The sequence below is a fragment of the Chionomys nivalis genome, chromosome 5, assembly GCF_950005125.1.
Source record: "Chionomys nivalis chromosome 5, mChiNiv1.1, whole genome shotgun sequence".
In the NCBI taxonomy this organism is placed as follows: domain Eukaryota; kingdom Metazoa; phylum Chordata; class Mammalia; order Rodentia; family Cricetidae; genus Chionomys; species Chionomys nivalis.
In genome coordinates this window covers 32,988,638-33,010,973 of record NC_080090.1, presented here as the reverse complement: position 1 = coordinate 33,010,973, position 22,336 = coordinate 32,988,638, and the positions used below count along the sequence as shown (strand labels likewise).

At 48.8% G+C, this 22,336-nt stretch overlaps 1 protein-coding gene across 4 annotated transcripts in view; it reads right to left on the bottom strand.

Annotated features, from left to right (window-relative positions):
* The window catches only part of Arhgap22 (Rho GTPase activating protein 22), a 153,856-nt gene that overhangs the window by 104,277 nt on the left and 27,243 nt on the right, over positions 1 to 22,336 (bottom strand). Inside the window, exon 1 of one of the 4 annotated variants that reach the window (XM_057769750.1) lies at positions 18,534 to 18,727. The exons of the other annotated variants lie outside the window; for them this stretch is intronic. Coding sequence (XP_057625733.1) covers positions 18,534 to 18,567 — 34 coding nt within the window. The 5' untranslated portion in view covers positions 18,568 to 18,727. Of the gene's footprint in view, positions 1 to 18,533; positions 18,728 to 22,336 lie in introns of those variants that run through there. 4 annotated transcript variants of the gene reach the window in all.

The following is a 22,336-nucleotide window of genomic DNA, read 5'->3' as shown; positions in this document are numbered from 1 at the left end:
TAATGGAAAGCAGGCCACACTGAAGCCACATTCCAGGGGGCGGGGAGCATCTCCAGTCCTGCAATTCCTCTTGCACGGGCCACGTGGACTGCCACCCCAGCACAGGTTCTTCTCCCGAGGTCATCAATCATGCATATATTACTTATCAGACCCACGGAGTTTCTCACAAGAAAAACAGCCACTGGCATGATTTATTAATAACCACTGTTCCTGTCCTCAGCACTTCCTTTAATCAATGTATCCAGTTCTGTAAATATTTAAACCAGACCCTGAATCAGGGGGCATTGAAAAGCTAAGGCTTCGGAACTGACTGGACTTGGCAAGCCTGAAACCAAGTTGGCCCCGGGAGGATGGTAACCTGACGTTAGGGGCTCTCTACTCACCACAGGATACCAAGACGCTTCCCCCGTTTGTCCTCCCTCCCTCATAATCAAAGAGTCCTGGTAAGTACAGGGCAGGATTCTGAGTGGAGTTCCTGACGGGTGAAGGGAAGGAAAATTAAACAAATGTGTAGACCATGGGGCCGCAGATCTCTGCAGAGCCCCTGAGAGGAGGGACAATCTCCACAGAGCCAGAGGGCCAGGCTTTGAAGGGCAACCAGAATGTGAATCGCCTCAGGTCAGGACAGGCAGGGCTCGTGATTTTTAAGGAGGTCAGCACAAGCATGGTGTTCGTTCTGCTATCTACCCTCACCTCAGCATGCACAGCAGGTGTCTGCTCTCGCGGCTTCTCCCAGGACAACCCACGCAACTGCTTCTCATCTTCTCTGCACTCGCACTGGAAGACATTGGCCCCTCCAAACCTTGCTCTAGCCAGACACCCCTGAACATGGTTTCGGCTTTCAGATACCATCACCCCCAACACCCCTTCCAGACCTTTTCCCTCCACTTTAAAGAGCCTTCTTGCTAAGACTGTACTCAAGACTCACCAACTGCTATGACTCCCTCTGTCCCTCTCCAGAAGTTCTCGCAAGATTTTTTCACTGTTGCCAGGTTGTCCCAGCTTCCCCCTCTCCTATCAGGAGTCCTCATTTATGAATGGGAGGCTCGTGTGTCCAGCCATCTACAAATGCTCCCCAGAAGGTCTTGGGTCTTTCTGGTATGAATGAAAAACTCAGTGTGAAGCTCTCCCAAACCTGCTGAGCCTCATTTCTCTTCCAGGACTCCACAGCTAGCAACGTCACACGCTGAGGTACTGCCCCCAACTTCGTGAGTAGTTACTTTCTAAACTCATTTTCTCCTGTGTTCCCCCCTTTCCTTTCAGTCCCCTTACTGACTCAACTGAGATATAACCATCCTTGCCTGGGCACCACCTACAGGCCTTTCCCAAAGGCCTGTGCAGTGGCCAAGGAAATGCTCTGTTTGAATCTTGAATTCTTCCACTAACAAGTTACATTTTACTGCTTGCAGATGTGCAAACTGAGGTCTTCAGAGACCACAACAGTGGTTGAAGGCTGGCAAGCGCCACAGTCTGAGATTCTTAGTTTGGCTGGCCTCATGTCTAAGCAGCAACCCTGTCATGAAACAGTCTTGTCCTGTCTCCAAATGCAGTTATGCTCTTGTGGTCCCCAGAGTCAGCCTCATTCCTGCCATGAACCGTGAGTCACAGTATAGCCAACATGATCACATATCTACCACCAGACCCAGCTGCTCAGCTAACAACTGTTGAATGGTGTCATGACATGTGCATGCACCCAGGGTGCTTAGGCACCCAAACTTCTGGGCAAATGGTTTAGAATCTGGATTTCCAGGCCGCTGATGTGACAGCAGTATGGTTACTGCCCTGGGCTCATTACACTGTAGGGTCTGATCTCCCACCCAGGTAAGCCTCCTCCATGTGGTCCTCCACAATGTCACCCTTTTCCAGTTCACCTTTGACATCCTATGAATAACTGTCTTCCGTGGGATATTGCTGTCTGCTCAGCTAGCTGCTGCTCCCTGGGGGCACAAGAATGGTGTAGTCACCTCTGCACCTGGAGCTAGCCAGAGGATATCTTTCAGTCTAAGGAATGATGGGGCCTGGAGCAGAGGGAAGTGGGCTGGAAGTGGGGGTAGAGGGGGGGACCAGAAACGGAACTAGGAGATATCCAGCCCTCTTGTGGGGTGCTTTATATGTCGTGTGTGTGTGTGTGTGTGTGTGTGTGAGAGAGAGAGAGAGAGAGAGAGACATACACACAGAGAGACACAGAGAGAGGGAGACAGAGACAGACAGAGAGACAGAGACGTACACACAGAGAGGCATAGAGACAGAGAGATACAGAGACAGACAGAGATTGGAGAAAGGTTGCAACATACTAGATTATAGATTATGCAAGATGTGTTCAATAATAATTGTTATAAAAGTAGCACCAGCTGCAGTTCACGTGAACTTAGACATTACATGCTGTGCATGGGCCTTCGTTTTCTATCAGGATTATTATTATGTTTTTACACAAGCCTCATCACTACTTCCATTTTGCATGTGTGCAAGCTGAGGCCTGCAGAGGCTGAGACATGTCGCCTGAAGTCCCAGCACTGGTAGGTCATGCACTTTGCTCTGGAGTCTGCATTTGCTGGCTTCAGGGCCAGTGTCCTAACTCCTCAAGGAACTGCTGTGGGCCCTGATGACCTCTCCAGGAAGCCTGTGCAGGGAGAGAGAAGGGACTGTGAGTAGAGTCCCAAGAACTCTCCCAGTGAAGGGAGGGGTGGTGCAGTGTGCAGGAGAGCTGGCTTACCCCTCGAGCCCTGAGGGAAAGGCTGAAGAATGCAGGAAGGACATGCTCAATGAAAGCCTCTGGCTTCCTGTTGGATGATGCAGTGAGAAAGGCCCTATAGGGAGAAATACGGACCTGCCTGGGTGAGGGAGTGCGAGAGGAGGGAGCAAGATGTAGAGGGGCTGAGGGGCTTAGGACGGTAGGACCTGTATGTGACAACAGCACACACAGACACACACACACACCACTCACATGTACACACATACACATGCATAAACACACACAAATACACATGAGTCTTAAAAGAACATAGGGAAACCTTTCTAAAATCCTCCTTGTAAGGACAGGAAGAAGGGGAGGATCTACATGCCCACAGCTAAGGGCATGGCTAAGGTTGGGTGGAAGGATTCAGAGAGGGGGTTTCCAAAAGGTGCCAGTGTGGGAGTCTGCACTCAGGTAGGGCTTGGGGGTGGTCTGCCTGGGCTGGTGGGAAGCCATCCCAGATTGTGATGGGAGGCAGAGGTGTCAATGGGTCGGGGCAGTCTTACAGCAGTGATCAGGCCCTCCACTTGGAGATCCCCGCAACCACCTGTGTCCCTATAGTCCTCTGTGCTCAGGCTTGACTGTACTGGAGCTTCCCGGAGCCAGGGTAGCTGGGCACAAACTATGCTGCACACTCCACAGTCTGGTGAGGAAGCATGGGCTCTCTAGTCGTACTAGTTCTGATCCAGCTTTCCCGAGAGGTAGACAGGGGAGACATGGCTTCCTGCCTGTCTGAGATGGGAGAGAGAAGAACACCACTGTGTGATTAGTGCTGGGGTGGAGGGGTGAAGGATGGGCAAACATAGGTGTCTGTGACTGCCAGGGCTGAAGCCAGGTGGCAACAGGAGTCATGTTGATCCTGCCCTCTCAGACAGCACTTCCTGCACTGGCCTCCCAACAGCACCCTCTTGCCTTTCCTCACTGGGTGCCACATGCTGCCACTGTCTCATGGATTTACATGACTTTACAATCCTTCTCAGAGCCCAGCCCCCACCACAGTGTCTTCGGCAGATATGGGTGTGATCAGTCCTGTGTCCTCCCTTGATACCATTAGAGCTTCCTCAATATCTCAGCTCACTCCATTTCTCCCATAAATGCCTTTCTTCTGAGGTCAACAATAATACATAAACTCCTTACCTCGCATTTCCACCTTTCAATTTCCCTGCGACATTGTCACACCTGGGACTGATTCTGGGACCACCCCCTATGGGTATTTCAAACCCTTTAGAGGCTCAATCCCCTCATATAAAATGACAGTATTTATCCACGACTTTCACAATCCTCCCAGATACTTTCCTTTTTTCCTAGATAACCTATGGAACCTGGTACAATGTGACATCAGCAGCCACCACACCGCATCCTTTGGGAAACAATGATAAGACAAAGTCTGTACCCGTTCAACACACATAGAGCTGTTTTCCTCAGCCTGGCGTCGGTTGTATCTGTGGCCACGGGGCTCATAAACATGGAGGGATATATGTTTAAATACTGTGATGGAACTCAAGGAAAGCAAGCTGTAGAACATTACAGGAAACATAAACTCCTCAAAATGGGGGAAAACCACCAGCCTCAAACAGAAGTTTTCAAAATCACAATCGGGTTTTGGTGGCTATAGGTTTTTGAATAGAACAGGGTCTGTGAGGGACATGTCCCACCTAACAGTTTACATGTGTGAGGGGAAGAAGAGAGCTCTGATACTGATGGATTCAAACCATTTATGTAAGTTATATGGAAGCTTTTTAAGTGAAAGCTGCCTGGAAGGGAGCTGAACCCCTTGGGATGTCTAAAACAATAACAAATATAACGCTAATTTGCGAGACGTTTGAGCTTTTCCTGTGACAAGCACCATAACTAAGAGTATAAACCCCAGTCCTTGTCTGTGGGCCACACTAGGCAGGGGACAGGCTAACATCAATCACATACAGCGCTGGGCTGGAGGAAGCCTGGGCCTGGCCTCTCTACAGACCTTCCAAGGACCACAGTTAGGGCTGTTGTATGGATCTCCCTGTAGGTGAATCCTTGGTGTGCTGGGGTTTCCTTCAGCCTGTGGAGGTGTGCAGTGTGGGCCAGCAATCACCTACCTGGGGCGACTATTGATGCTAAGGAATTCTTCTGAGAATGGTCAAAGATGCTTTTCAAATCATGTTGTGCAGCAGCCCTGCCCAGATTCTCTTGGGTCCCTTTTCGGATCTTCATGCTCCCTCTCTTTTAGGAGGCTTCATATTAGACACAATCCGTTCCCAGGAGGATTCTCAGGATGGCCAGATTGTTTCAGAGCGCCCTTTGACTGCTAGAGTCTGGTTTAGCCTGAACTGGGACAACCAGGAGTGCCTGGGAATTTATGTCATCCTCAGCAGGTAACCCTTGGTCAGAGCCGAGCTCCCTGAGGCTTCGGCAGAGACCTCCTTTTATGGCTTGTGTCCCATTCCTCCTCTAGAATTGGTCCTATTCTCCGATCCACTCCCCTCACTTCTCTCCCAGCCAGGGAACCTCTTTAGTAAGAACTGCGTGGGAGTCCTGTTTTTAAGGTCTACTTTAGAGACCCTCACTGGACATGTTCAATAACTTTCAGGAGCTTTGGAAAGGCTCGAGACAGCCCAGCTGCAGCAGCCACTGACCCATTTGCCCCTGGACCACAGGCTGGGGTTGGGCGCCCTGCAGCAAGCCTGTGGGTGTCTGCGTCTGCAGCTGTGTCAGAGCAGCACCGGCGGAGTATGGAGTACAGTGCAGGAGGAGAAGGGGAGCAGAAAGTGATTTATGAGAAGTCGGTGACTTTTTAAAGTGGCCGGGGGAAATGGCAAGATGAATCTCAGAGCTGAACTGATTTAAAGGGTAAGCACTGAGGTCAAGAGATTGATTGGGAGGAGAGGGTGAGGTAATGGAAGGGCACTGGGGAGGGGTCAATGGGATGTTTTAGAAACTTAATGCGATTTGTAGACAAGGTTGAGGGGCTCTGCTGAGGTCCTGTGCTGTCCCAGGAGTGAGCTGCCACAGCAGATGATTTATCGTATAGTGGTCCTAATGCCTCTACTGTTTTTTTTTTTTTTTTTTTTTTTTTTTTTTTTTTTCCTTTTGAACTGTTAGTGTTCCGTCTGAGCTCTGTTTGGACGTCTGTTCTTCCCTGAGTCCTTCCTCTACCTAAGGTCTTGAGATCCAGCTGGGTGCTCAGAACAAGACTGCCTTCCCTTCTTCCCTGCCTAGAGAACTTCAAGGCAACAATGTATAAACCTATTCTCTAACCCCATCAAGGCAACAATGTATAAACCTATTCTCTAACCCCATCAATGGAAATCTTAACTTTTAAAATAGTGATGAGGTAGTCTGAAAACTCTGGCGGCTTTTCATAAAGATTGTTTTAAAGATTTAAAGAGTCAATATAAAAGATTACATTCTTAAAAGTTAGCCTCCTTGGCTCAGTTGACCTGTCTTTTGCTAGGCTGTGTGGTACAAAGGCTGGGGGATATTTGGACTTCTCTTTACTTCCATGCAAGTGCACCCCAAGATTCAACTGCATACAGCCGCCATTTTCATTTATCCAGTCCTCAAATTTAGGGGCCTTCTCTGTGTTCAGCATTGGGAGACTCTGGGGGAGGATGACTGCCAGGCAGAGCTAGACAAGGAGCAAACACTGCTGGTATCTCGGCACACACAGAGGAAAGGGGCGCATGAAGCAGGCAAGGCCGAGGTTAGGCTAGGGGGACAAGGCAGTTGGAGGAGGCAAGAAGGCCATAGCGGAGGCCGAGGCAGAATAAGTGGATAAAATGAAGAAGCAGTGTACATGGAGGGCCAGGGAGCAAAGGGAATAGCCCAGCAGAATGAGTTGACATGGGGCAGGGGTAAGGCTCTTAACCTTGATCTTGCAGAAACCATTCCCGAGTCCCCATCAGGATTCTTAGTTGGTCTTCTACCAACAGCCCCCATCTATACAATGTAGAAGTCAAGGGCACAGTGAGGTTGGTGATGATGTGTGTGTTGTTGGAGACTCAACAGGAGCCTAGAGACACAACACTACAGTTTTCTAGAATTTCCTAGCTCAGTAGCTCAAAAAAAGGCGCAAATGCTAATTGATCACCTCCTAGACGGACAAGCATGTGTACAGAGCAAAGAGCAGCGGTGTGCTTAGCGCCGATTCTCTGCTCTGCAGGCTGAGCCTCTCGAAGTTTCCTTCCCCTCTCCTGAACCCTGTCCGGGAACTGCTGGCCCAAGGGCCATCCGTGATGATTGCTCTCATATTCCCATTCACCAAAAGCCTACAGTCGGTGAGTCGATGGGACTCAATAGCAATTATAAATTTCATTTTCTGCCGGCCTACAAACCATTAGCTTCGATCAATACAGTCTCTACCCTTGGTTAATCAACCGCCCGGGTTGTTGATGATTTCAGCAGATGTAGAGCATGGTCCCAAGCTGCCTGGGTCAGGGAGACGAGGCAGCATCCTGGACCAGGTCTGAGCCAGTTCAGGCCTAGTTTGCAAATCAATTACTGTCCTCTTCAAACAAGGTCATGGCCAGTGATCAGGTTGTCTGGGACCTCAAGCTCAGCCCAGTTTTCTTCTGGCCCTCGTCTGGCAGTACTTATGCCCTGAGTGGCTAATGATGTTACAGACATTGGTATCTTCTGTGTAGGAGAGAAACCTCTTTGCCTGTCAGACAGACTGATGTATTTTGGAAAGAGAGCAAGAGCGGGGAGGGGCTTGAGTCTCCAGTGCCTGTTTCCTGGATACAACAGCAGCCTTGGTACATGGCCGTGGGCAGCAGCAGTCCAAAGGCCACAGGCCGGGGTAGGGAACAGAGCAGAGTATATGTCCTTATCCTATGTTCTTAAATACTCTGGTCCTTAGAGACTGGGCATGGCTTATGGAGAGCTGGTTAATGGCTTCCAGCCCTGCAGGTGGTACTCAGGACAGTGTTCAGATAAGGACGAAGCTGGCCGGCTGAGGCCAAGGCTGAGGACTCTGGGCAAGCCTGCTCTAATAGTGGCCCTTTGACCCTTCATTCTTTGTGTATGGGAAGCACCCTTGCTCCTTTAAAGTAATAGTGGGAACAGTGGCCTGGTCTTTGGAAACTCGTTATCCCAGAGTGCTCATAGTTGGCATGGGGCCTAGCAGGCATGGGCAGGGAAGGCCTATTCCCAGGACATAGAGCACATGACTGAAGTCACTTCCTGAGATATGCCAGCTCTCTAGTCATGTAAGTTCACCAAGCACCAACAGTGGGTATTACTATCACTGTAAGCATTGAAAGTGCTGGAACTCTCAAAGACGTATCCAACCCCAAATGCAGGCAGGAAGGGAAGTTTCCTGAGTCTGTACCATCTAAGAAGGCTATACCCACACATTCCCAAAATATGGAAGTCAATATAAAACAGAAGCCAGTTAGACGACAGAGGCCTGCTTGCACAGGGTACACACTTTTGTCCCCATGGCCAACACTGCTAGAATCTGCCCTCATTGCGACCTGGGAAGCAGTAACCAATCCTAACCCTGGCTCTTCCTAGCCTGTGGTTCAGTGGGCGTGCCTTCCAGTAAAGCCCAGCTGAGAAGGCCAGGTCAGAGTGAATGGCATGGACCTCACCTAGCCTTGGTTCCTGCACTGCTGATGGCATCCTCGGGCCCTATGGGAGGGAGCAGGTGCTTGGTGGATTCGAACCAGCAGCTGCTGAGAGGCTATGACCCCCACCAGTCACAGACACAGCTGGCACTGGGAGGAACCTGCTTGGACTTCAATGTCCTGGATTGAAGCTCAAGACGGTCTAGGTGCTAGGACATTGAGCGCTTAGCTCCTTGTTCTCTCTCTTAATACGGCTGGTGACAGGAGTGAAGTCAGAGATTTTCACGTGAATAGAAAGCTCAGATACACCCAGCACCTTCCAAACCTCCAAGTTTTCCCTACTTTCCATAAAAGAAAGAAGAAAGATGATGGAGTGCAGCAGTGTGGACAGTGGGAGTTGTACCCATGATGCCAGTCATATCCATGATGCCAGGCATACCTATGATGCCAGACACACCAATGATGCCAATCATAACCACAATGTCAGGCATACCCACGATGCCAGGAATACCCATGATGCCAGGCATACCTATGATGCCACTTACACCCACAATGCCAGGCATACCCATGATGCCAGTCATACCCACGATGCCAGGCATACCCATGAAGCCAATCATACCCACGATGCCAATCATACCCATGATGCCAGTCATACCCGTGATGCCAGACACACCCATGATGCCAGTCACACCCATGATGCCGGTCACACCCATGATGCCAGGCATACAAAACTTAAAGTGACTAAAGAGGAACACTCTATGGGGATAAAAATGGAGTCACCTTGGGAGAACACAAGAGGGGACTTCTTGGAGTTAAGGAAAATACAGTGTGTGTTGATCTGGATGACAGATAATGGGGAGACATTTAAGATAAACATTTTATTGTGTATCAATGCCTCTTTATCCTTAGGGAATGACTCTAAGATTCCCCCAGAGGATACCTCAAAACATCAATACTATAAATCCTATAGAAGCTGCTTTCTCCTTTATGTACATATATCTACAATAAAGTTAGTAATGTCTACCTTCTCACATAGCCTTTCTCTGTCATACTAACTTGTTCAGTATCAGTATTCTTGTGCCTTAGAGTTATTATTAAACAAAATAAGGATTGCTTAAATATACGTGTTGTGTTCCCATGCCCACCAATCTGATACTCAAGATGTCTTCTGAGTGACTAGTGGCGAGATGGTCCACCCGGAGTGGACACACCGGACAGAGGATGATTCGTGTCCCAGATGGGCACAGTGAGAAGTTGCGAGACTGTGCCATGCTACAGCAGAAATCAGAAGCCACAGCTGGAATCAGACAACAGCCACGATTTAAAATGCATCAGTTCTTTACTTCTGGATTTTGTTTGTTTGTTGGTCTTGTTTTTCGAGACAGGGTTGCTCTGTGTAACTGCCCTGGCTCTTTTTGTAGATCAGGCTGGGCCTCGAACTCACAGAGATCCACATACCTCTGCCTACCAATGCTGGGACTAAAGGTATGCACTGCCACACTGGTGACTTCTGGATTTTTTAAAATTTAATTTGGAACATGGTAGATTATAGGTAACTGAAATCTCACAGAAAGGGGAACCATGTATGAAAATTATGTCTCAGTAGAAACAAATAAAAAAATAGAAATAAACAACACAACCCTAAACAACAGATTAAAAATCCATTCACAATGTACTTTGAGGCTGCTGTCATTCAAAGATACTCAAATTGGGAGCTTTTATCTCCTCTAATTAGATTCCCTGGGCTTGTCCGGAGTCCTTTGATGATCTGAGCACTTCTCTAATTTCATATTAGTTCTGGAAGGCACATTTGGGAATCAGTGTATTCTCTGTGTGAGGTAGAGGGTCTGGGCATCAACGGAAGACATACAGGCTTGGGCACCTCTGTCACCAGGGTAGAATTAGCTATCAGCAACAATGCCAGGTCATGGCCTGGGTGTAAGGACACAGGCAGGTGAAGGAGACCTGTGAGTTCCCTTCTTTCCTTCAGGATTCCAGCTTTGAGGTTTCTGCACTCGACTGAACTCTGGCCTGTATCCTGTGTCCTACTTAACTTTAACCTGACACAGCCTAGAGTCACACAATAGGAAAGCTGACTGAAGAATTGCCTAGATCACACGGGCCTGTGGGCCAGTCTGTGGGGATAGTCGTGGGTACTTACTGTTAAGGAGGACCTACCTCACTGGGGGTAGTCGATCCCAAGGTAGGTGGGTGATCTTGGGTTATATAAGAAAGCTATCTAAGCATGAACAAGTCAGAGTGAGCCCCCAAGCAGCTCAGTGAGCTCCCAGGTCAGAACTAAGGCTACATGGAATAACAAGCAGTTGTGCCCTCAGGGTCCTGCCTTGAGCTTCTGCCTTAGCTACCATGCACTCCTCCTTGGCATGGCTTAGGAAACCCTCTGCTGTCTTCGAGCCCCTCTCTGAGTGAGATACAGGCAAAGCCAGAAGCTACATCACCTATCTGATTACATTTCTTTATGGCTCTACACTCAGGCCTGGATGTGATCTCTCCTAGAAATCCTCAGTGTATTTGGTCTTTGTGGGCATAGGCAACATCGGGTCACCATGGGCATATTCTGTGAAGACACACCACTCCGAACGAAGCAATCAGAGGGGGCTGTGGACCCCATGATGCCCTAAGACCAGAAACCTCCAGGATTCTGAACAGTTCTCTCGTCAGCTGGGATGAGTCAGCTGGCTTCTGGGTTACCATTCCCTGGCAACATCTCAATCCAGAGCCTGCATTCCCCACCTTCTGTCCTTACCTCTAGAGGAAGCCACATTTTATCTTTGTACAGCCCTGTGATGCACAACAATAGCTTGGTCACAAGGGGCTACATGTAGTCGCGGTCCCATATTACTGTAAAGATGAAAAGTTGTCAAAGCTAGTGGCACAGTAATGGTCACAAGGTTGTATAAAACACCTTGGTCATGTTTTAGTGATGCCAGTATTAACAAACCAATTTTGTGACCAGTTGTATAAAGGTATAGAACACACAACTATGTTCGGTACATAATATTTGATAATCATTAAAACTCACTGTTTGTGTAGTTAGTATCCATATTTCTAATCATTATTTTAGAGTATACTACAACTTACTTTTCAAAGCAGTTAACTAGATAGCATTTGCTGCTCTTGCAGAAGACCTGGGTTCAGTTCCCAGCACTCACATGGCAGCTCACAAACACCTATAATAACAATTCCAAGAGATCCAGCACCCTTTTCTGGCCTCTGAGGACAATGTGCACATGTACTGTACATAGATCCATGTATGTACAATGTATTGTGCAACATATTTTGTAAATCAGGTAGTCAGTGATGTTAGTGAGCCCATGCAGTGTAGGCTGATATGTGTGTAACTGCATTAGTGTTTGATCGTGAATCTAGTCTTCAATGGCCAACCGTCTCTCTAGCCCAGCATGTTAGTTTTTCAGAGAAAGTCTAGAGTATACAGAAACTAAAACCAGGAAAAAGCTCATGTGACAAGGGTGCAAGGGATCTTTTGTATGGATTCTGAATGTGTTTGTGTTTAAAGCTGTCAAACAGGGGTCAAAAGGCTAACTTTAAAAGGTTTACAAAGTAAAAATGTCACGGCAAATTAACGTTAGCTTACTATTGAAGAAGGAAAAACTCTTTTCATTGAAATCTAGTGTCCAGTGAAGTGCAGTGGTGACCTGGGCATCTGCACGCTCTCCCCGGTCACTCCCTGACTCACCCAGGGCAACTCCAGTCATGGCAACCCGCACGACAGACACAGTAAGAGCCCCAAACGGCTGCAGGTATCTACCTTCCACATCATATCTTATTATAGTTTATATGAGAACTGTTACATAATTACATATGATTGCCTTCAATCATCCGTAAAATGTGGCATTATGTTGTACCCAGGAGAAGCAGGGTGAGCCATGCAGCATAGGTGTCCACCGAGCGGCATGTGAGTATGTGGTGTTGGCAGAATGACGGCGTCACCTAATGGTGAATTTCTCAGGATGTATCCCTGCCACGGGGACACAGGACTACAGTCTTCCCCCAGTGGTTATCACGTGTTAAAACAGTATTCATTTATTGACATGGGCGTCACCTAATGGTGAATTTCTCAGGATGTATCCCTGCCACGGGGACACAGGACTACAGTCTTCCCCCAGTAGTTATCACGTGTTAAAACAGTATTCATTTATTGACATGTCTCGATTTTTCCTATGTAAGTGCTATCTATTGACTTTTTAGCTATGGAAGATGATCCCCCCACAAACACACACACACACACACACACATACACACACACAAATATCGTCCTCATTGGTCCCATACAATTATATCGTAAGTTGTATTAGATCAATATATAGAACTTCCATCGTTAGTGCCATGTGACTGCCAGGCCCCTGTGAGCACTGTGCTATATATACCATTATTGTTTTTCTGTGTTTGGATATTACTCTTTGTTTTCCTGGACTTGTTCTTGTTTTTCCATTTGCTTAGTTCTCTGTTAGGTGATGTTTTCCCAGTCTTAAACACTGCATCAATTGCCTACATCCAATGTTTGTCCAGTCATTGCATTTTGTAACCCTCTCGCTGGAGGCCTGCAGGGTGATTGACAGAGGTCTGTAAGTAGCTTGGGCTAAGGACAAACAAAGGATTTAACATTAGACAAACATGAATGTCACTTCCACCATGTTTGTTCAGGACACTCAATGATTTTCTTCTCATACCTTTCAGAATGACGTCAAAGGTGCTTCATTTTAGTGTAGCCCCAAGAATTGAGGAATTACAGCAAAAAAAAAAATGCCTTCCTCATTGAGGGAATTTAACAAAGAAGTTTACTCTCTTGTGGGAAAAAGTTCTAAGAACAAAGCCACCGAAAAGACTCCCTCCCACCCACCGGCGCTCTCTTGCTGCCCTGCAGTAGAGGGGCTCTGCGCTCGTGGAGGCCCTGGGAAGTGAGCCACAGCTACTTCAGCCTCACTCCGTAGATTTTTTCCGAAGGAGCACCGACAATAGACACAAATTTACTCTGAACTATTCCAAACAAAGGCAGAAATTCCAAAGGAAAATGACTGCAGGATTGGTGACATGAAATAAAAACTTACAGATGCCTCAAATTAAAAAAAAAAAAAAAACAACTTAATATCCAACCATAGGATAATTGGAGAACAGGTAAATATTTGTAACATACGGTCAAGGTAAGGATAGGTTTTCCTAAGAACCTCAATGAGTTAAAGCAGAGACAAGAGCCAAGCCTCCTAAGCTAATCCCTTCCTATGACTGATTTACTTATTCATCCATTTAAAAATATATTCTGAGTGCTTACTAGGCACCAAGGGCATCCATAATGCTGTTCAAAAAGAAAATGGTCGCCACCCTCATGAGCTTAGAGTCCAGTGCAGGTGACATACTTAAAAGCCACCCTCAGAAATATGTAACTGCCACCAGACGGAAAGACTGAGGAATGAAGGTGAGCAGAGCATGGGGCAAGGCCCCAAACTGGAGTAGGGTGGGGCAGGATTTTCCTGGTGGGAGGAGCTGAGGGCTGGGAGGTGAACAACAGTCAAAGAAGTGTGTTTATGTGTGAACGCGAGTATAAAAGGAAGTCCAGAGGGAACTTGTGGAACACAGAGCAGCGGGGAGAAGGCCAGCGTATCTGGGACGTAGTGTGTGAGAAGTGGCTGGAAGTGAGCTGGGCTGTGCAGGGACACTCAGAGCCATTGTCAGGAGTGTGGGGTTTGATTAAAAACAGCAGTGGAGACTGCTGAAGGATTTCTAGTAGAAGAGGGGGACGGATGGAGAAGGGTACAGGGTATGATTGACATTTGGGGTGATGGTTTTGACCAGGTTGGAGGTAAGGACGGCCACAGAGGACTTAGCCTGAGACAAGTGGAATGTGTAGAGAGGAGAGCACTTTGGAAGGCATGCTTCAGACGGGTGCCGTGGGGCAGGCCACAGCAGTAACCATTAGTGTGGGAGGGTGTTCATGGATCTCAAGGAAGCTGCATCAAGACTGGTAAAACCATCATGATAAGCTCTGTGACCGCAGGGTTGTAGAGATGTAGTCATCCTAACAGGGTTAGAGGATGGAGATGAAGTAGGCCCCGTGTTTGCTCAGACAAGGGCCTGGTCCCAGTGCTACAGGCAGCTAGTTCTTGCCATGGTCAAGCTGAAGGGCACAAGTGTGGCAAGTGTAACAGTGAGCGTGAGTGTGCAGCCTGGTCTCCGAGCTTCCTCCGGACTGTTTGAAACCACCCCATAACTCCGAGGAGAGGGGGGCCTGCCTTGCATTTTATTTTTCTGTCTTGAAAAGAAATAGCTATTCTATCTGTGTCAAACAGCACATAGTCTTGTGTCCTGCTGTGGAGGGTTAGTAAATGCAACCTTATTTTCCCCTGTGAAAACTGGCAGAGACAGGGTGAGCTGCGTTGCCCTTTCCCAACCTGGGAACATGGGTCAAGGGAAGATGAGCCCGCTGGGGACAGGGTAGATCCAGGGACAGTACCACCTGCTTTCACTGGTCAGAGCTTCACCAGTGTGTGTGTGTGTGTGTGTGGTCTGTCTGTCTGCCCCATCTGCAATTAACTTTTTGGAAGTTGAATCCACCCAGGGAAGGACAGTTGGCCTACTTCATGCTGTGATTTGGATATGGTTTCTATCAAAACACATGGCGAAGCCCAATTTCCCCATGTGACAATTCTAAAGGTGATGGTTTTAAGAGCAAACAGTCGCCAAGGCTACCTCATAATGAAGAGATTGATGTGCTTCCCAAAGAGTGGGTTAGCTATAGTGAAAGCAGGTTACGATGCGCCTAGCACCTCCACTCACTCTCTCTCACATCCGGCTTCCACACGCGTTCACTCCAGCCTTCTGCTTTTTGCCATGAAGTTCTTACTGGAAGCCTAGCACATGCAAGTACCATGTTCTTAGCCTTCCAAGCTATAAGTCCAACAGCCTTTTAAACATTGTCTCCTTTAAAATATATTTATTTTTATTTTTTATTAGGGTACATGTAGAGGGTAGTGATTGGCTTTGAGGAAACTGCTTCTTCCTTTCCACCATGTGTGTTTGGGGGGTTAAACTCAGGTTGCCAGGCTTGGCAGCAAGTGCCTGTACTTGTTATCCCTGCCTTGCTTCATTATCACTACAGCCTTAGGTATTCTGTTATAGCAACAGACTAAGGCAGTTCTGCAGTGGGTAACTGACAGTGTGGCTTCTGTGAAATTCTTAATTCTCACCTCTCCTCCTGTCCCTACAAAGAGATGACAAGGACACCCTCCATGGTCATGGGTACCTTCACCTGCTCCTTCAGGGCTGGCCTGTTGAAATTTGCCAAAACATTAGCAGCCAATGTGGCTTCTGAGGAGGGACCCCAGGAGCCCAGGAGGTATCAACATCCCAGGGGAGCTGCTTTTCAGTCAGGCCCCAAAGCCCTGGGAGCCTGTTGTCCGGGTCTGAGTCTATGAACTCTTCTACAGAGGAAGCCTGATCTTTTCCAAGTGACACACACTTGGGCATATTTCCACATAGGAGTGGCCTGCAAGTGTCTAGTTCAGACGGGGACTGGACAGCAGGGCTTGGAGTTTGTGATGCGAATGCTCTCAAGTGGTCACGGAGACCTTGTCCTGGAACCAAAAGTTTTAAATAGGGGTGAATTTTGGTGAAAAATCTTCCATCTGCCAGAGTCCAGTTTCTTTGAAGCACACAGATGTTTATTTCCTAACATGCTGCAAGTCTAACTTGCTTCATATATACATACATGCATATACAAACACATACATACATACTACATACATGCATACATACTACACACACCGCACTATACATACGACACTGGGAGAACTACATGTGATGCTCCCAGGCAGCTGCTCAGCCTCCCTCTGTCATCCCATCCCTGCTCAGTCCCCTGTCATTACTCAGCTTACAGATCAAGAATCATAGCTCACTTTGAGCACCTCTTGGTACCCTGTGCATAGCAACCTCTGTGTAACTCATGTTCTCCCAATGTCTCTCTCAGGATATATGGTCAGACAGTGTTTTAGGTAAGTAATTCCTATATTAATGTCCGAAAAACTATACTAGAAATTTAAACTTGTTACATTATCCTCAACCTTGGAACTGCTGGCATTTGAGATCAGATAATTCTGTGTGCTAGGCCTTATCCTGGGCACTGTGGGTGTTCAGCAGCGTCCCTGGCGACTACCTACAGGAAGTCAGTAGCTCCCTTGGTTAGAATGGTCAACAGATGCCCCCAGACATTCCTGTTTCTGAAGGGAGGAAGGGCTGCTGATGTTCATGGAAAGCCACTGAAATCAAATATATAAAAGGGCTTTGGTGGGGTTGGGAGGTGGCTTGGTGGCACTAAAGTGCATGCAGATATCAAGATCTGAGTTCAGATCCCTAACACCGTATACAAAGCTGGCTACAGTGGTGTGGGTCTGTGTGCTGAGGGTGGGGGAAAGAGGCAGACCTCTGGTTAACCAGTAGAGTTCTGGGTTCAGTAGGAGACTCTGTCTCAAAGAATAAAATAAAGAGCAACAGAAGATACCCGAAGTCAGTCTCTTGCCTCCACAGGCATGTACGCACACACACGTGCACACACACACAGACACACATACACACACACACACACACAATAGTGAAGTTTGGGATTCTACAGACAGTCTCCTTTGCTGAAGCATTGGTCTCTTTCCAGACCAACAAGATTCTACAGAAATATAAAAGGTCTATCATGAGCATGTAACCACGGAACTAATCCAGTAGCTGTTCTCAAAGCCAGAGATTAATTTTAACAATATGCTTCTTTAACCCACCAAAAGCATTGTTATTCCAGCAGGCAATCAAATAATTATTAATGGAGTCATCAAAAGCCTGTGTGTATTTTTCTCTTAGGACCAGCACATGCCGAGTGCTTATTAGCCTCACGTGACTACTGCCTGTGTCTTCGGACAGAAGAAGGAAATGGCTTGCTGAGAGGGGTCCAGCCCTGCTCATCTTTAGACCATGCCTTCACCTCTCAGCAGAGGCAGGCAAGTCTGTCCTCCCTCATTTGACTCCCACTTACCCTACATCCCACCAACCTACAGGGGAGTCTGGATGGCACTGAACACACTGGAAAAGTCACCAAGTACCTCCAATCTGCTAAAGAAATGGGCACCCCTGAGGAGGTACAAGGATCCTCAGTGCCCCGACCCTCCCCACACAGCAGCCTCTAAAAAGCACTCCCATGCCCCACCCATCTCCAGACCCATCTTTATACTCTCTGCTAAGAAGGCAGGTTGTCCCAAGCACTAGCAAGTGCTGGTCTTCTGAAAAGCTGTTCCATCTTTTTTGTTTGTTTGTTTTGGTTTTTGGAGGGGGAGGACGAGGTTTCTCTGTAGCTTTGGAACCTATCCTAGAACTCTGTAGACCAGGCTGGCCTTGAACTCACAGAGATCCGCTGGTCTCTGCCTCCCAGTGCTGGGATTAAAGGCGTGTGCCACCACCACCTTGCTTGCTCTTTAAAGACAGGTATTTTCATCAGAACCTCACTCCTGGCCAAGAAGTTGCTGCCTGGGGGAAATGCTAGTCTCTTTTCCTGTCTAGTGGCTGGATCAGGAGGCTACATCGCTGGGATACCAGTTGATGGCCGAGTCCTGAACTACAGATTGTAATCTCTTGCTTTATTTGATTTTAGTACCCGCCCTACCCTCACCCCCCTCCCCCACCACCTTCCCAACTGTGCGGTTCCGTAAGGTAGGCAGGCTTGAGACACACTCTACCTCTGCCTCCCGGTTGGCTGTGGGTGGAGTTGGGGGTGGGGGTGGGGCTGCTCCCAGCAGGCTGGCCTCAGACTTGAATTGCAGATGGCTAACCCTGGTAGGGTCATTTCAACTTTTACTGTGAGTGAAAAGTAAAGTTTTCCTCCAGTTGCCACCTGTTTACCCATAACGACAGGGTGGCTGTAAAACATAAAATGCAGGGTGGAGGTGCTCACCACCTACACACTTTAGATAGATAGCTACTGCCCTGTACGATCACACTTTAGATAGCTACTGCCCTGTACCATCTCGGGTCTGACCCCCGCCCCCCGCCCACCGCCCCGAATTTCACCAGAACTACAGACACATAGGCTCAGGCAGACACTCACTGCCCAGGTGCCACAGACCCAGGGTGCCTTCCCCCACCTGTACCCGGGCAGGACAGCTCCTTGAGTGTCTTCGCGTTTGCCAGGGGAAACACGCTGTGTGTCTAGAAATCCGAAATCCACAGGAATTTGTACTCACCCCTCCTGGCCTGTCTGATCTTTGGGCTCAGCATGCTGCAGCCGCCTGGCCAGACTTGCTGGGCCGATCATGCTGCCATCCGTTTCTCTTTTCTCTTCTTTTTGGCCAATGGCCCTTCATGCCTAGCTTCTTTGAGACCCGGGGGCCACTGGACACCCCTTCGGCTCCCGCTCCTGGCTCCGGTTTGCTTTGGACTACATAAATCCTGATGCATTATTTATCCATTCCAGAATTAATTTCCATCCAAGCGGACCATTAAAGTCACAGTGATGTTTGGTAATCAATCACTGACCAGGGCGGGGCCCGCCCGGCTGTCGTGTTCTCCGGGCTACCCATTCCTGAAGGAGGAGGCGGAGACTTGGCCTCAGGGGTGGGCAGGTGGGTGGGGCCATCTGAAGCCCAGTGTAGACTGCAGCTGGCTACAGGTCCTCAGGCTCTAGAGATCTGTGCGCCAGCCGGCCTGCCGCTAAGAGGGCGGAGGACACACATAGCACCGTGGTTGGCTGGGCTAGCATGCCCTACTTCAGATTAGGGAGTGGTGAGACCCCTCCAGGCCCGCCCAAGGGGCCAGGCATCTCAGCTCACTGCCTTTCTTGGAAGGAGCTGGCATTCTGCCATTGCTCACATCCTCAGCAACTCCACTATCAGAGGGAGTCCTACTGAGGCTATGGACCACCTCCGTAGTAAGGGGAGAGAAACCAGTGCCTGAACAGGGTCACAAAACTTCCCGAGTTGAGTAACAGATCTCTGCTAAGACCAGCATAATTCTAATGGGTCTTTAGACCCTTTATTGGGCCCCACCTCAACCCTCTAAAAATTGGGGAGGGGCAGAGTCTTGCTATGTAGCCCAGGCTGGTTTTGAACTTTTGATCCTTCAGCACCCTCTTGAGTGCTGAATTACACACAGGTCTTTTTATACCCTGGCTATAAACTTACGCTATTCTATGAAGACTGTTTCTCAAAATACTCCAGTTCTGACCACTGCATGGTAAGAGCTCCCACCTTGAGAGTGTCCCATGAACTTGTAATGTTGTGACACCCCCCCGCTTTAATATTTCTATGTACCTCATGTTCGCTGAGTCTCAAATGTCCCACTGACACCTAATCAACTTCAGCAGCTGCAAGGGAAGCAGGGAGACCTCTGAAGCAATCCAGAAAAGGTGGGCGAGTCCAACCTCAGTGTGTGTGGGGCACTAAGAGCAAGAGGGAAGTGTGCAGGATGCAGTAAACCCCACATCCAGTCAACAGGAGGAAGAATACACAGGGCAGACTCATTCGGCTTCAAGCCAGTTCTTCTGATCTTAGCTTACTCCTCAGAATGTGGAGTAGGGATCCTGACATGACATCCAAAGCCTTCCCCAGGCCTTCCTTCCTTCCTTCCTTCCCTCTGTCCCATGCCTGTTGCTCCTGTGGTCCTCTGTGCAGGTTATACGAGGTCCTTGTATGTCCCCTTTCATATGCGGCCCTGCTCCCATGGCCTGTGCCTCTGTACAGACAGTACCCCACCTCTGGAAACCTTCCCTACATTGCTTTAGCTTCAGAGGTCTTGTCTTGCCATGCTTTTAACACCCTCCCCAAACCCCACCCCCGCCACCGTAGTGAAACTGCCCTGATTCTACCAGTTGGGGGAGACATGAAGCACTTTTCCCAAGCCCTCACACACTTTCCTAATCTTGTCCTCTCAGCTGCGAACCCCAAAGGGCTTCATGAAATGCTCTGTGAAGGACGGTGTGCACAGAGGATGGGGAGATAGCCCGGTGGGTAGAATGTCACCATGGAATCGCAAGAATCAGATCCTTTGAGCCCACATAAATCCTGGGTGGACATGGCCGCTTGTCTATAGTTCTAATACTTGGGGGGTGGAAACAGGATCCTGGGAGCAAACTGCTTAGCTGGACTAGCGCAGTTGGCAAGCTCTGGGATCAAGTGAGAGACCCTGCCTCAATATACGAGGTGGAGATGATCGATGCCCCACGTTAACCTCTCCCCTCCATACCCAGGTACATACATGTGTACTCACATACATGGGAACACACATACATGCACTAAACACACACACCAACACTCCATATGGACAGATCAGAAACACCGTTGCAGGGTTCCTCTCCTTTAAGGCCAAGCACAATCCAGACCAGGCTAGGACAGAGCCCACCCAGGAAGGATGACAGAATATAGAGCTGGACAACTCACATGTTGACACCAGGGTCACGGGGCAAGTCCCGTGGCCGGTGACAGCATCTTGAGCAATCCGGAAACCATCTGTGAGTAATGCAGCCTGGCCAGTGTTCCCCTGAGCCAAGGGTCAGTGAATGCCAGAGCCTGGGTCTAGCGCTACTCACGATTGTTTGGCTTAAGAAACCACCTCCGGGAGCTCTTCCTGTGCAGCTGTTTCCCGAGGACTTGAAGTCATTGCTCTCATCTGCCTGCTTTTCTGGCCATTAGAGAAGGAGAAACAAACCACAGACTCTGGGTTCAGACTCAGAAGCAAGCCTGCAGGGGGCTGGAGCTAATCTGGTTGGGACCACGGGGTCAGTGGGTGGAGGGCAAAATGACTCTTCCGCTTTCTTGTCCTGACCCCGGATTCCGTTCCTAGTCCTTCTGATGCAGGATTCATGGCAGCACCTGGAAGGGGCTGTAGTACTCCCCCATGCAGCAGTGGATGTTGGAGGCCTCCAGATCCTTCCAGAGCTTTCAGGTGACAGTGGGGCAAGAGCAGGGCTATGGGGTTTGTTGAAAGTGAAGACTTCAAATAGCTTGTATTTGAAGAAACAGTGCTATTTCTCCAGGTGTAAGTTGAACACCAAGAACAGGAAATGGGGTTACTGGTCAGTATGGCAGCAGACACTGGGAGTGCCACTCCCTCTGCCTGTTTCACAGTGTAGCCCTCACCCCACCCCTACCCCAGCACTGCAATCCCAGTGGCTCTGCTCTACGTCTGCTACTCTCCTGCCTCACATTCTTCAGCATCTTCTAAGGGCTGCTCAGGAGCAGGCACTGAAAGGCCTAAGGGGACTGAGGACAGAAGTCTCCAGAACTACCTGTTAAAATGCACATCCGTTGATGGAATACCTGCCCATCAACAGCCAGCCCAGAGCCAGGGTGCTTTCACTATTGTGGCTCTCTCCCTTGGCTGAACCCTGGAGACTTTGCAGAAGAGTACCTGCTTATATCATACTGCTGCTCTTCTTAACCAGCGCACATACACAGTCATCCTGGGGCTTGTGGAACTGCGACCTACATGCAGCCAGGGCAAGGACCCACTGCCTTAGAAGACAACTCTACATGCCTGGGGCTAGGGCTCCCGAGGTGACCTTTGCCTGCTACCATCCCGAGAGAGATGCCTTCTTATGGATAGGTGTCAGTGTCAAACCTTCATCCAGCTAGAAAGAGCTCTGATGAGAAACAAACCCATTGCATGCAGAGCCACTGGTGCTATTGCATAATCTGGGCACAAAAATATTCAAAAGGGAGTGGGAAGGTTGGGTTTGGGCTGGACCAGCAAGCATTGAAAGTGGCAGTTGGGATGGGAAACTTTAATTTTCACAAAGACAGTGGATCCCTGCTTCCCTGTTCCACACACTTCGGGATTTTAGATAAAAGCGTGTCCTTACAGAGGTCAGTGTGCAAACAGCGCTGACCTGGCTCTCCAGAGCCTATTCCCAATCACCAGCACCACTGTTCCCTGCTGTGAAGAGGCCACTGCCCTCTCCTTAGCCTGTCACTCAAGGTCATCATTTCTGCCTTTCCCGCTGCCTATCCAGTGGGGTTCCTAGCCAGCCAGCTGGTGTTAATCTGTAAGGAAG